The sequence below is a fragment of the Staurois parvus genome, unplaced genomic scaffold (genome assembly GCF_062004578.1).
Source record: "Staurois parvus isolate SC_StPar_1 unplaced genomic scaffold, SC_StPar_1.0 ptg000624l, whole genome shotgun sequence".
Taxonomy (NCBI): Eukaryota; Metazoa; Chordata; class Amphibia; order Anura; family Ranidae; genus Staurois; species Staurois parvus.
In genome coordinates, this window is record NW_028318420.1 from 1,845,657 (window position 1) to 1,859,017 (window position 13,361).

Below are 13,361 nucleotides of genomic sequence, written 5' to 3' on the forward strand. Positions count from 1 at the left end.
TTGGTTTCTATGCAGAAGGGAGTCTGATTTTGGACTCTCCAGCTTTAGTAAATAAACCCCTGTATGTCTATAAAAAATGACAAATGTACAATTTCCATAGCATGTCAACAATATTTATTGTCCAGATTCAGTTACGACATTAAACATGTGGACAGTTAGAACTACAATGGCTTCACATTTGTCTTTGTATGAAATACAATCAACTGTCTTTAGCAGAAACAACATGGAAACAAGTAAATAACTCTTTAATAAAACATAAAAAGCACATCCATATTTCAAGTAAAAGAAAATAGCACCTTCTGAGTTGTATAACTGAAGGTGTCAATCTGAACTTGCACACATTATCCTGTTTTCTTTCAGTTTTTTCCCTGCCAAAAATCTTAAACTTCTCTGTCTAGTGAGAGAAATGGCCTTTTGATTGTCCTTCCAATAGTTTGAATCTTGGCTTAGATGGAGTTACTGCCATTTTTATGCACATTTGTAGATGCTCACTGGTGAGCCTGGAAGGATACTTAGTTTTAATAATGTTCACAAAGGAGAAAGTCAACTCACAGTTGTACGTAGATCCAAACATGGTCAAGGTGTGTAATGCTACCTTGGTTAGACAAGGGAATTCAGTTTCAGACATGGCCTGTAGCCAGAAGTTAGCAGAATCAGTTCATTCAAAGTGCTCTCTTAGTGCAACATTTGTTTGCATATCAATAATTTCAGTCTGTAGCGATCCTTCATGTGCCCACTTGAAGGTCTGCATCACCTCCTTTGAAAACATTCTGATATCTTTATGGAGGAATAGATTGTGGATGAGCAGGAGGAGCTGCTGTTCAAGATTTAAGATGTCAAACCGTTTACTGAATTTCCAATCAGTTTATTTATGAAGTCATCAAAAGGAGAAACATCTCTCTTTCCTTGAATCTGTTCTTTCACCTTCGTAAAATGCAAGCACTCTCCTTGAAGATCTTCCTTCAACAAATCCAGTTTTCTCTGGAGGGAGTGGACAGTGGTCATCAAATCACAAATTGAATTGTTCTTGTCTTGCAGCTGTAAATTCAGTTCATTAAGGTGTGATATTATGTCTACTAGGAAAGCAATACTATAAATTGTGCTTTCATCTTGTAAAAACGGTGGAAACTGTTCTGCTTTCTGACTTTTGAGTTGTACTAGGAAAGCTGCTACTTCTGTTCCAATGGACCACAAGCGTTCCAATACGCTGCCTTTACTCAGCCATCTAGCATTGTTGTGCAGTAAAAGGTCATTTGCATTTGCCTCAACTTCTCTAAGAAACTCTCTTAGTAAATGGTGTTGATGGGATGAGGATACCCTGAGGAAGTTGATGAGTTTCATCATCGTGTCTGTTATTTCTGCAAACTTTTCTGATAGAATGGTACACATGACAGTCTGGTGAATGACGCAGTGGTATGCAATAAGGTCAGAGTTGTCCTCTTTCAGCCATGCCACAGCTCCTCTCTCCTTTTCTACTATGGCAGGGACACCAGTGGTGACTGAGACAACCTTTTTCAGATCTATCCTCCTCTTTCTCAGAATCTCCTTAATGGCCTCATAGATGTCTTGTCCTCTTGTATGTGTCTCAAGTGGTGTTAGACCTAACAGGTTTTTGCTTCTTTGTAAAAAAAAATCTTGCATACACCAAAAGCTGGGCATTATCAGCTATATCTGTTGATTTATCAGACGCATACTGCACTCTGAAAAGCTGTGCCAATACATCCTCTGTTAATAATTGAGTCTTTTTTTTTGCTGTTGAAGCTGACCATGGGGATTTGGTTGATTTTTTTCACACAGCTTTTTGTTTACCCTCAAGTAAAGTTTCAGCAACAGCATTCAAGCACTCCTTTACTAACGTACTATCAGTAAATAGTCTTTTGTGTTGCCCCAAAATCCACGTGAACGTTCATTTGCACGCTGCTGGGCTGTAAATGAATGTGAGAGGACCTTGGTTGATCTGTCATGCTGGGCTCTCAGTTCAGTTATTTTATGTGCCCTCACCTCAGAATGATCTGGATATGTTTGCTCAAACGAACCGTGTTTTGTTTTGTAGTGGCACTTCACATTGCTACTTTGTATTATCTCCACTGTTTCACAACAAATGAGACAAACTGGTTTTAAACTTCCCATAGGAAGAATAAACATATATTGGTCTGTCCATTCATCTTTGAAGGCTCGGTTTTCGGCGTCTACTTTCCTTTTTTTGGCACAAGCCATGCTCTCTAGCGGTTTTGTTACTGTTTCCTCCACACACTCTGTAAATGTAAATGTCCCCATTAGTGTTCCCACTTACGTCAGGTTCTCCTTCCAGAGTAATTTAATATATTGGGTGCCACTATCAGACTTCTCCCATACATCAGTTACCACCATCAGAGTACCCCCTGATATCAGGTATCCCCATCAGAGCGCCCCCTTAAGTAATGTGTTCCCACCAGAGTGTCTCCATACATCAGGCATTCCCATCAGAGTGCTCCGCTACATCAGGAATTTCCATCAGAGTGCCCCTTACATCAGGCAATCCCATCAAAGTGTCCCCTTACATCAGGCAATCCCATCAGAGTGTCCCCTTACATCAGGCATTCCCATCAGAGTGCCCCCGTACATCAGGTTTCTGCATCAGAAGGCCCCCTTACATTTGTTGTCTCCCATCAGTGTGCCCCCTTACATTAGTTGTCCCCATTAGAGTACCCCATTATATAAGGTTCCCCCATCATGGTGACATCTTGCATAGGGTGTGCCCATCAGTGTGTCCCCTTACATTAGGTGTCACCATCAGAGTGCAACTTTACATTATGTATCCCCATCACATCAGGTGTGCCTATAAGAGTGCTCCTTTACATCAGTTGTCCCCATCAGAGTGCCCCTTTACATCAGGTATCTCCATAACAGTGCTACCTTTCATCAGGTATTCCCATCAGAGTGCCTCCTTTCCCTCAAAGTATCCCTTTCCTCGTGTTTCCCCATCAGAGTTCCCCATTCCATCAGTTGTCCCCATCAGAGTGCCCCTTTCCACAGTATGTGGCCCCTTAATAGAACATGTGCCTATCAGAGTGCCCCTTAACATAAAATATGCTGTCAGAGTGCCTCTTAACATAAAATATGCTGTAAGAGTGCCCCTTAACATAAAATGTGCCCATCAGGGTGCCCCCTTAACATAAAATGTTCCCATCAGAGTACCCCTTAACATAAAATGTGCCTGTCAGAGTGCCCCTTAACATAACATGTGCCCATCAGAGTGCCCCTTAACATAAACTGTGCCTGTCAGAGTGCCCTTTAACATAAGATGTGCCCATCAGAGTGCCCCTTAACAAAAAATGTGCCCATCAAGATGACCCTTTAACATTAAATGTGCCCATCAGAGTGCCCCTGTAAGAACACACCCTACCTTGAAGGCAGACAGGAGCGGGAGGCAGGAGCTGTGCCGGGATCCTTGCTAAAGGGGGCGAGGTGCACATTTGTGGACAGGAAGGGACTGGGATCTGGGAGAGACCACGAGCTGCAAGGGGTGGGGCACCAGTTGCCAGGATGACCACCCTGTGAGCGGTGAATCTGTCACTCTAGTCTGGCGGGCCAGACGGGAGTGCTGCTCAGGCTGTTCTCCGACCGTCGTCCGCCATTTGGTGACCGCTGGCCTACTCTCTGAATGAAGGAGCACAGGAGGCACCTTTGGACAGCAGCATCATCAGTCTGGGGGAAGATGGAGTGTTAGATACACTAGCAGATTTAAATACACTAACACATTTAAGCCAAACTGCAGCTAGCTACTTTTTAGGCAGTTACAGCAAATAGTTTTTCCCTTTTGGGATAAAGGTTTTACGTAAATACATAAAAGCTGATCATTGTAACCACCACTCCTAGTGTTTTATAGTTTGTCTCATCCCAGTAACTGCTACATCTGCAAGAGAGCTTGTTCTTTTGAACAACAGACATACTGGCTGGATCACTGGGTGAAAAAAAAAAGAAAGAAAGCCTAAAAAAGAAAACAAATGCAGCAATCACATCTAGGAAATGGTAAGCTGAAATATAATAAAAGTTTGCTTTTGGGTTTATTACTGCTTTAAGCCATATGTAGTTGCAACCTGGTACTATCATTTTCCCCTACCCCTTTTTGTAAAAGACTTTATTTTCTATGTAAGGGTGAGGTCACACACAAGCCCACAAAATGCATTGGGTCTGGGAGAGATTTTTTTTTTTTTTCATATCACTCTGCAGACATGCAGAGACTGCAATCTACATAGAGAGCGGTAAATTGCACCAACAGTGACTCTAAGCCTTCTATGCGGTTATGGTGTGTCCTATTGGGGAGATGTGAGAGGAAATCTTCCGAAAGTGCAGCAATCCCTGGTAGTTACCAGGGTCACCAGAACTAGTGTCCACATTGGAAGATTTCCCCTGTATTCTGGTTCTGGTGACAACCCAAAATTTGGATATATATAACAGGACAGTTATAGAGGGTGAATCTCCCTAGGGGCACAGACAGATAAAAACGGATGTTCTAATGCCTCTCCAATCTGTCCAAAATTGAAAAAAAGTTTTGCCTTTAGTTATATATTAATTCTAATTAATCTTTCAGCAACAATCACTTTATTATTATTATTATTATTAGGGATTTTTTGGGCTCTGATTAATTTTGTGGTTGATTTTAGGGCAGAGGTCACTTGTGCCATCAATAGCAAACCGCTTTTGTTTGCTGCAAGGTGGAAAAAAAATCACCTTTTTGGCCTCTAGACACTGAAATGGGGGGCATGTTCCAATGCAACAAAAAAATAAAAACACTATAAGCTAAGCTAACAGTAGAAAAAATATTTTTCACAGCCAAATACTCAATGGCAGTGTACACTGTCAGTGAGGATGTATGTGGAAATTGTACTGCTTTGCAACACCATTCACAGCTTTAAGGCATCCCTAATGCGTGGTATTTTAAATGATTTGTGTATTTTAAATGGTAACTCTAAACTATAACAATACATGAAATGAACCAGATTCTTTGATTATCTGTTCTTTTGCAAACGTTCAGTAGATAATAATGATATTTTGGTAAAAGTAATAATAATAATTGTCACCATTATTAGTAGCATCATCACAGCAAATTATAAGCCCATCTTGTCAGAATTTATCTGGGTTCTATAAAAAGGCTATCACATTGGAGGTTTGAAGCTTAATTAGAACACTCATTAAGATCAGATATGCTTCTGTTAGTTTTACAGGGTCACACCTAAAATAAGTGTCGTTTTTTTCTTTCTTTAGCATTTACTTGGTATTACCACATAAACTGCTTCTCGGTGTGAAATATGGGTACTCTTTAGTGTCTTTTATACAGCAGAAGCCCCTTGTGAAACTTACTTCAGATTATTGCTGTCAGAATTTTTACCACAGCAGTTTTGTATGTTTTATTGCTTTTATTCAATGCAAGTTTTTTTTATTTGTAATTAAATGAACGATAGACCATACCAGACAGAGAGAAAGGATATAACAAAAAGTCAACAAACATAACTTGCTTTCCTGCAAACTGTAGATTAACCACATATTATAGCCCAAAGTTTACATGTATGGAATTCCAAAATTCCAAAAATCGTAGGTGCACACCCTTGTAACTTGTAACTGTTGGTAATGAAAGAATATGTAAACATGTAAACTCAGCATTTCATATTTCTGATATGTGCCTGCTGAAACATGTACTTGTATGAAAAATTATCCTGTCCTCTTTGTATTACTTCCTTTGTGTGAAATCCTTGGGGATCCTGCCAGTCCCCCTGCGTTCCCATTAAAATATGACCACACTAGGCATGAGAGCCCAGCATGGTCAGTTTTCCAAAGGTCAGGCTTGTGCTGACCCCCCCCCCCCCCCCCCCACACACACACACACACACACACACACACACAGCCATTCACTGGAAAAATCAGCTGCTATTTTTCATCCCCCAGTTCTTATGCAGCTGAGAACAGAGAATATGTGATCACTTATAAAAGGGAAAAAATGTGTTTATAAGGTTTTTTCTACAACAACACATAAATGTTTTGCCTTTCATTTGCATTTTAAACTCAATTAGTTGTTTTACAAGGTGAGGGTTTACATATACTTTAAATAGAGCAGAACATTTCTTTTCAATTTTGGATAGAATAAGGGATGATCATATCCCCTGTCAGTTTTTTCCATCCAATTGGTGAGCTTTTGTTCAATTCCTGTCCCATAGCCAAAATAGAAAGTGAGAGGAGATCCCTCCATAGTAAGTGTATCTCTGGTTGTCACCAGAACGAGTGTCCCCATTGTAAGGTTTCCTCTCTATTCCTTGTGACAATCCAGACTTTGGGATTTTCTTTCACATTCACTCACCATGATAACATATAGAGAAGGTGAATTTCTCTAATGGGGGCACAGGCAGCAATAAAAACTTGACTGATGTTCTAATCCGTCTCCACTCTAAACCTAAAAAAATGCCTTTAGTTATACGTTTAATACAATAAAAAGTGCAATAGAGAAAAAAGTTGAACACATGAAATGATTGATGATAATAGTTGTAAAATGATAAAGATTGGTCATTTTTAATTCCACGATCACCATTTCATAATCCTTCTAGACCTTGAAATGTATTATTCCAACAGATTGCTTTATTTTTCATTTTATTATTATTATACAGTATTTATATAGCGCCGAAAAATTTGCTCAGCGATGTACATTATAGTGGGAGACAGTACATGAGACAATACAGTAACAATACAATACACGAGGGGTTCAAGGGCCCTGCTCCTCGGAACTTACAGTCTAGGAGGGAGGGGATAGTGGTACAGGAGGAAGTGGCTGTGGGGGATGGAGTGGTAGGAGGAGTGGAGGAGATCAGCAGTTAGATGAGGGCAGGGTAGGCTTCCCTGAAGAGATGGGTTTTCAGGGTGCGCTTAAAGGTGAGGAGGGTAGGTGACAGTCTGATGGATTGGGGTAGTGAGTTCCAGAGGATGGGGGAAGACCTGGAGAAGTCCTGGAGTCGGGCATGGGAGGAGGAGACCAGGGAGCTAGAGAGTAGGAGGTCTTGTGAGGAGCGAAGAGTACGTGTGGGGTGGTATTTGGATATCAGGTCGGTGAGGTAGTTTGGGGCAGTATTATGAATAGCTTTGTACGTCACTGTTAGAAGTTTGAATCTAATGCGTCGGGCAATCGGAAGCCAGTGGAGGGAATGACAGAGGGGGGTGGCGGATACAGAGCGGTTGGTAAGGTGGATGAGTCTGGCCGCAGAGTTCAGGATAGACTGAAGCGGGGATAGTCTGTGATGAGGTAAACCGGTGAGGAGGGAGTTGCAGTAGTCGAGTCGTGAGATAATAAGGGAGTGAATGAGTTGTTTAGTAGTGTCTGGGGTTAGGAACGTACATATTTTGGAGATGTTGTGGAGGTGGAGCCTGCATGAATTTGCCAGCGATTGGACATGGGTCTGGAAGAACAGATTGGAGTCTAGAGTGACACCTAGAACTTTGGCTTGCAGGGTGGGACGGATGATGGCGTTATTGGTCATGATGTCGAGGTTAGGGGGGGGGGGCGCGGGCTGGGGGGAAAACTAGGAGCTCAGTTTTGAAAAGGTTTAGTTTGAGGAAGTGGAGTGACATCCAGGGGTGGACTGACAACTCATGGGGCCCCCGGGCAATAGGGGATCATGGGGCCCCTGTGTCCTTGCCCAAACTCAAAAAAGCCTATGAAAAAGGTACCAGGGGCATCTCATGGGGCCCCCTACTGAGTTTCCAAATGGTCAGTCCGCCCCTGGTGACATCCAATCTGATATGTCGTTCAGTAGGTGGGTGATTCGGAGACTGAAGGGGTGAGGCAAGGGGTAGAGAGGTAGATTTGCGTGTCATTGGCGTAGAGGTGGTAGTTGAAGCCATGGGAGTGTATCAGTTGGCCAAAGGAGGAGGTGTAGATGGAGAAGAGAAGGGGCCCGAGGACAGAGCCTTGGGGGACCCCAACAGAGAGGGGGAGAGAGGGGGAGGTGGCAGCGTTATAGGTAACACTGAAGGAGTGCTGGGATAGATAGGAGGAAAGCCAGGAGAGAGCGGAGTCTCTGAGTCCAAGGGAATTTAGAATGCATATAAAGCATTCTAAATTAACTTAATATTGTATACTGTTTGGTACTTTTTTCAAGGTCCTCATTTAATACATCCTGCATTGTTTGCTACAATTATTCTTTGTCTGTTGCATCATTTGATACTTTTGCCTAGTTAGGTTTTATTCCAGTAATACATTTTGCAACAACTTCCATCTGTTATATTTTCCAGCCTTTTAATCCATGCTTCATTATAAATGTCACTAGTAAACCCCATTCTTTATATCCTCTCTTCTTTTTTTTTCTACCAGCAGTCACCCCAATTATATTGTTATTGGCTGTACACACAGCTTAACTAATACTTTGTTGATTTAACTTCAGTTAATTCTTATTGCATCTTATTTCAGGTTGGTGTAATGATATTTTTACCCCTATTAATTATAGCTTTATGTGAGAAAACTTTGACAGTGATACATTGATAAACTCAAACCTTGAATTAAGGCTAGCCATTTGTTGCTGTTATGGCATTTTTTGGCATCATTTTGTTAACGTATTTATTTTATCCGTGTTAAATGGGATCAGTTGTTACTCCCCACTGGGGTTTTACATTTCCTGTAGGTGGAACACACTGTAATGTGGAGGTGGTTTAATTCCTGCCTCTATCTTCCAATTTGAGGTGCTGTTTCCGGTCTGTGGAATGCTCTTCAATAAGGGGGAGTGTCTGTCCTGGCTCTATTTATATCGCACAATGCATCATGCAGGCCACGCCCCTGATGACATCTGTTGATGACGAAACACGTAGGATGGAGCCACAATATGAGACGTCATCATGCTTTGGAGGGACAGTGGCCATCTTGACGGTTAAAAACTTAACAGTGCCATTTGATATGCTGATTTCTTTTGCTTGCTAGGTAAGTGCAATTCAATAAATCGTTTTTTAACTTTGAATTTACTACACTATGAGTCGGCAATTCTTCTTTTCATGTGGTGCTTTGGTGGCCTGATGGGGAGTTTGCCATTTGAAACTCTTTTTGGAGGAATATCCTGGATGACCCTGTGAACATTTACTATGCAAGAACCAGCTGCAGCACCTGCTGGATTTATGATACTGCTTATGTTGACCGACCTGTGTGGCAGTCAACACTTTTGGTAAAAGGCCAATCTATTTGGTTGTATAGTGGTGGTCCCCTTGTTAGACTGGAACCCCTTTCCTTTGCACAACTCTTCATTTCTTTATGCGGGAAACCTACATGGACTTTGTTGTCATCTACATTATTGTGTATAGGACTTTATGTTCTAGCTAGTGCTAAATTTTTCCACTATATTTTTCTGTATGCCTATATGTGCAAGCTGCTCTATTTATATAGTAATTCTGAGCGCAGTGTCTGTGTTGTACAAGCTGATATCTGTATCTATTTTATTCTATCTTATACATTTAATGGATATATAAGCACAAGTACATCTGTATGTGTATTTTTATGTAAATATTCAGTGTCTATGTATTTTTATAAAACAATATAAGTGCAGCGCTACAAACAATATCCAAATGGCAATTGAAATATAAACGATTGTCAAATATAAAAATGTTGGAGATGATAAACAGTTCAGTGATGGGGGACTCGCAGGGAGTATAGGTGTAATCCAATCCCAGGAATAGATAAATTGCCTGCTTACCAGAAGCGCAATTAGAATGCGCATATACAGGTTACATATAGCCGGGGTCCCATGTAGGCGCTGCTTTATAGTACCCAGATGGTCCGTCGGTGGTAAGACGATGCTGGCCTGGTCGGATCACACTGCTCCTTGGATCCACACAGAGAACCTAAAAATGCTGGGGCTGAGGTATGGGAACTCAGTGCCAGGTGTAAGGAGTAAAAATACTCATAGTGTAGTATGTTTTAAAAATTATTTATTAAATCCAATACGTAAAACCATATAAATTTACAAAATGCATGCCTGCAGCCTGTAGCCAGTATAAGCAGCTTGAAAAAGAGATTCTATACACTGACCAGTGAAAACCATGGGTGGGCCGCCGGACCTCCTGACCCGGCGGCGTGACGTCAAGGCGTGCGAAGGCTCCTCCTATGTATTTTTATGTGTATATATTGTGAGGCACTGACTGGAAGGATTGTGCACAGCGCATATGTGTCACCTAGGTTTCTCAGCTACACTTGGTTAAAGGCTCCAAGCTTTGGGGGAGAATTACTAAAACTGGAGCACTCAGAATTTGATGCAGCTGTGCATGCAAGCCAATCAGCTTCTAACTTCAGCTTGTTCAATTAAGCTTTGATAAAAAAAAATGGAAGTTGATTGGTTTCTGTGCTGAGCTGCACCAGATTTTGCACTCTCTGGTTCTAGTAAATAACCCCCTTTGTGTCTGCTATGGAGGAAATAAAAACCTTTTTTTTTATTCGTTATTTTTTCAGATCTTAAAGGATAAGTTCACTTTTCCTAACATGTTATAGGCTACACCCATATTCAGGGAGTTAAATGTAACACGCTACAATCAGACCGGCCACCAATCCCCCCGCCACCCCCACCCCGATCCCTGCTTTTACAGCTAGCGGGGGATCTTCTCCCCCTTTGCTAGCTGTCAAATTTTTAAAAAATGTGGCCGTGCGGGGCTCCACCCACATGGCCACCTCACTTATTCGCAGTCATCTGTGAATGAGAGACTACAAGTCCTGACAGTCTTAGCAGCTGTCAGCTTGTAGTCATCAATGAACTACCACACTGTGGAGTGCCATGGTAGTTCATTCATTCTTCCTGTCAGTATATCTGCTTGCTTGTACATCCCGTACGGGAAAGCAGATAAACTGACAGATCTGCAGAAGACCTGCATGGCACCAGTGATCTGTTGATCGCTGGTGCAATGCTTTATAGGCTCCTGCAGACAAAAATAACAAATACACATTTTTTACCTGCAAAAAAAGTGCTTTTTTTTTCCGAAAAGCTTATAATTTAAGGCTAGTTTCATACTGATCCTTTGTGGTTTGGCCATAGCACAGGTATACTGGTATTTTTGTTCAGTTAATCCACTTTCCTACAGACTGCTATTTGATTGGGAGGTTTTAGTGCTTTTTCTGCAAGCATGCCACATGTCCTATATTCAGCCTCCAGTCCTAGGTCCCTGTTATAACCTCTTAGTCAGACCTCACTAATTAGTCAGTTGTCCACAGGCATTTTTGTATGCAAGGCGCTCTCTCTTTCAGGGCCAGTTCACACCAGGGGCAGACTGAGAACTCATGGGGCCCCCGGGCAATAGGGGATTATGAGGCCCCTGTGTCCTTGCCCAAACTCAAAAAAACCTATGAAATGTACCAGGGGCATCTCATGGGGCCCCCTACTGACCCAGGCCCTCGGGCAGTGCCCTAGTTTCCAAATGGTCAGTCCGCCCCTGGTTCACACCATAAAAATGTTTCCATGCAGTGCATTTTTTAATATTCATTTCAAAAGGCTGCCAAATATGCGGGAATGCACAAAAGTCTGGCAGGCATAACACTTTGTACTTCTGCATTTTGGTGACCATGAACTCGTCCTTGTCTGCAAAATGCATGGGGGAGCCATTAAGAATTATTGGGACCTGCGTGCTCCTACAGCAGGCAGCATTTAACCACCTCAATAGGAAGATCCATCGTAAATACTAAAAATTTCAGGTTAAATTTGTAGGCCTTGATTAGGTATATCTTGGAGGGGACTTTGACCACCATCTGTTACAATGTGACATAATGTTAACTTATTCATTCTAGGCAAATTATTGGCCTGGACTGAATGAAATTATTAGTTTCAATTTTTATAGGCAAATAAAAGTCTGATAACCCCAGTGGTTGGTTAGATTGATACATACAGTAAGGGGTTATTTGCTAAAGGTAAAGGTGGTGAAAAATATGGTAGAGCTCTGCATAGACACCAAACAGCTTCCAGGTTTTATTGTCAAAGCTTAACTGAACAAGCTGAAGTTAAAAACTGTGTGGCTACCATGTACAGCTTCACCAGATTCTGAGTACACCAGTTTTAGCAAATCTACCCCATAGTTTTCATGTTGCTGGTGGTTTTATGAATTGCTACATACTCCACATGTCCTTTTTTCAGTTAGAATACCTATGGATGGACAGAATCTGTTCGCTTCTTAGGTACAACATTTGTTCCCAACCACTTGCCCTCCAGAGGATTTACCCCCCTTCCTGACCAGGCCATTTTTTGCGATACAGCACTGCATTACTTTAACTGACAATTGCACAGTCATGCAAAGCTGTACATAAATTATATTTACTTCCTTTTTTCCCACAAATTGAGCTTTCTTTCTGTGGTATTTGATCGCCTGTGCATTTTTTATTTTTTGCGATATAAAAAATAAAAAAAAACAATTTTGAGAAAAAAACAATATTTTTCTTTTTTTGCTATTAAACATATCCAGTAAAAAAAATTAAAAAATCAAATTTCATCATAAATTTATGCCAAAATGTATTCTGCGACATGTCTTTGCTAAGAAAAAAATCTCAATACATGTACATTATTTGGTTTACATGAACGTTATGGCGTTTACAAATGGTGGTATGTATACTGGGATTTTTTTTTCTGTAGTGGCGGCGATCAATGACTTATAGCGAGACTGCAGGACTTCGATGGGCATTCTGACACTAGGGAGAACACTGACATCCCCAATGACACCAATACAGTGATCAGTGCTAATAAAAAGCACTGACACTGTACTAATGACACTGTGCAGGAAGGGGTTAACATGTGGGGTGATCAAAGGGTTAATTATGTGCTGTTTTACTGTAAGCTGTGTGTGTGCTTTCAACTGTTAACACACTGCTTTGCACAGCCATGCAAACCAGTGTGCAGAAGCTGACGGGAGAGAACTGTATTGTTTACATACAGTTCTCTCACCCGTTGGTAGTGCTCGGTGATCACCGGGTGCTGGTGAGTAATCACCGGCCAGGACCCAGTGGTTGACACCCAAGGCCGTGAATAGGGGCACGGGTAGAGTACGCACGGCTCCCCTGTGCCCCCTACCCAGAACTGCATAATCACGTATATATACATGCTTTTGCGCACCCCTGCAGGAAAGTGGTTAAAGGTGACGGTGGTACGATGGTGTGAGAAAGGTGTGGCAAAACAAGGTTTCTGGCTTGCTCACCTGTACCTGATGTTATTGGTGTATGTGCATGGCAACAATGTGGTTTGCATGTGTCATGTGTGACGTTATTCCATCATGCAGAAAATACTGTGGGAGTGATATGCATAAGCACATGTTGAGAGATATAATGGAGGACAATATGCTGGAGATTCCACTCTTGCAGTGCTGTCCACAGAGAGGAGGATTACTTTGGA

The 13,361-nt window shown here is 41.7% G+C and overlaps 1 protein-coding gene across 1 annotated transcript; it reads right to left on the reverse strand.

Moving 5' to 3' along the window:
* Positions 1–828: 828 nt before the first annotated feature.
* On the reverse strand, positions 829–1,659 carry LOC149449371 (protein ZBED11-like). Its single transcript, XM_089693319.1, has one exon. The coding sequence runs from the start codon at positions 1,657–1,659 to the stop codon at positions 829–831; it is 831 nt and encodes a 276-aa protein (XP_089549445.1).
* Between the last annotated feature and the right edge of the window lie 11,702 nt (positions 1,660–13,361).

Excerpts from the sequence above, each read along its gene's own strand:
- LOC149449371 (XM_089693319.1), bottom strand. The coding sequence starts at position 1,659 with ATGCCCAGCTTTTGGTGTATGCAAGATTTTTTTTTACAAAGAAGCAAA.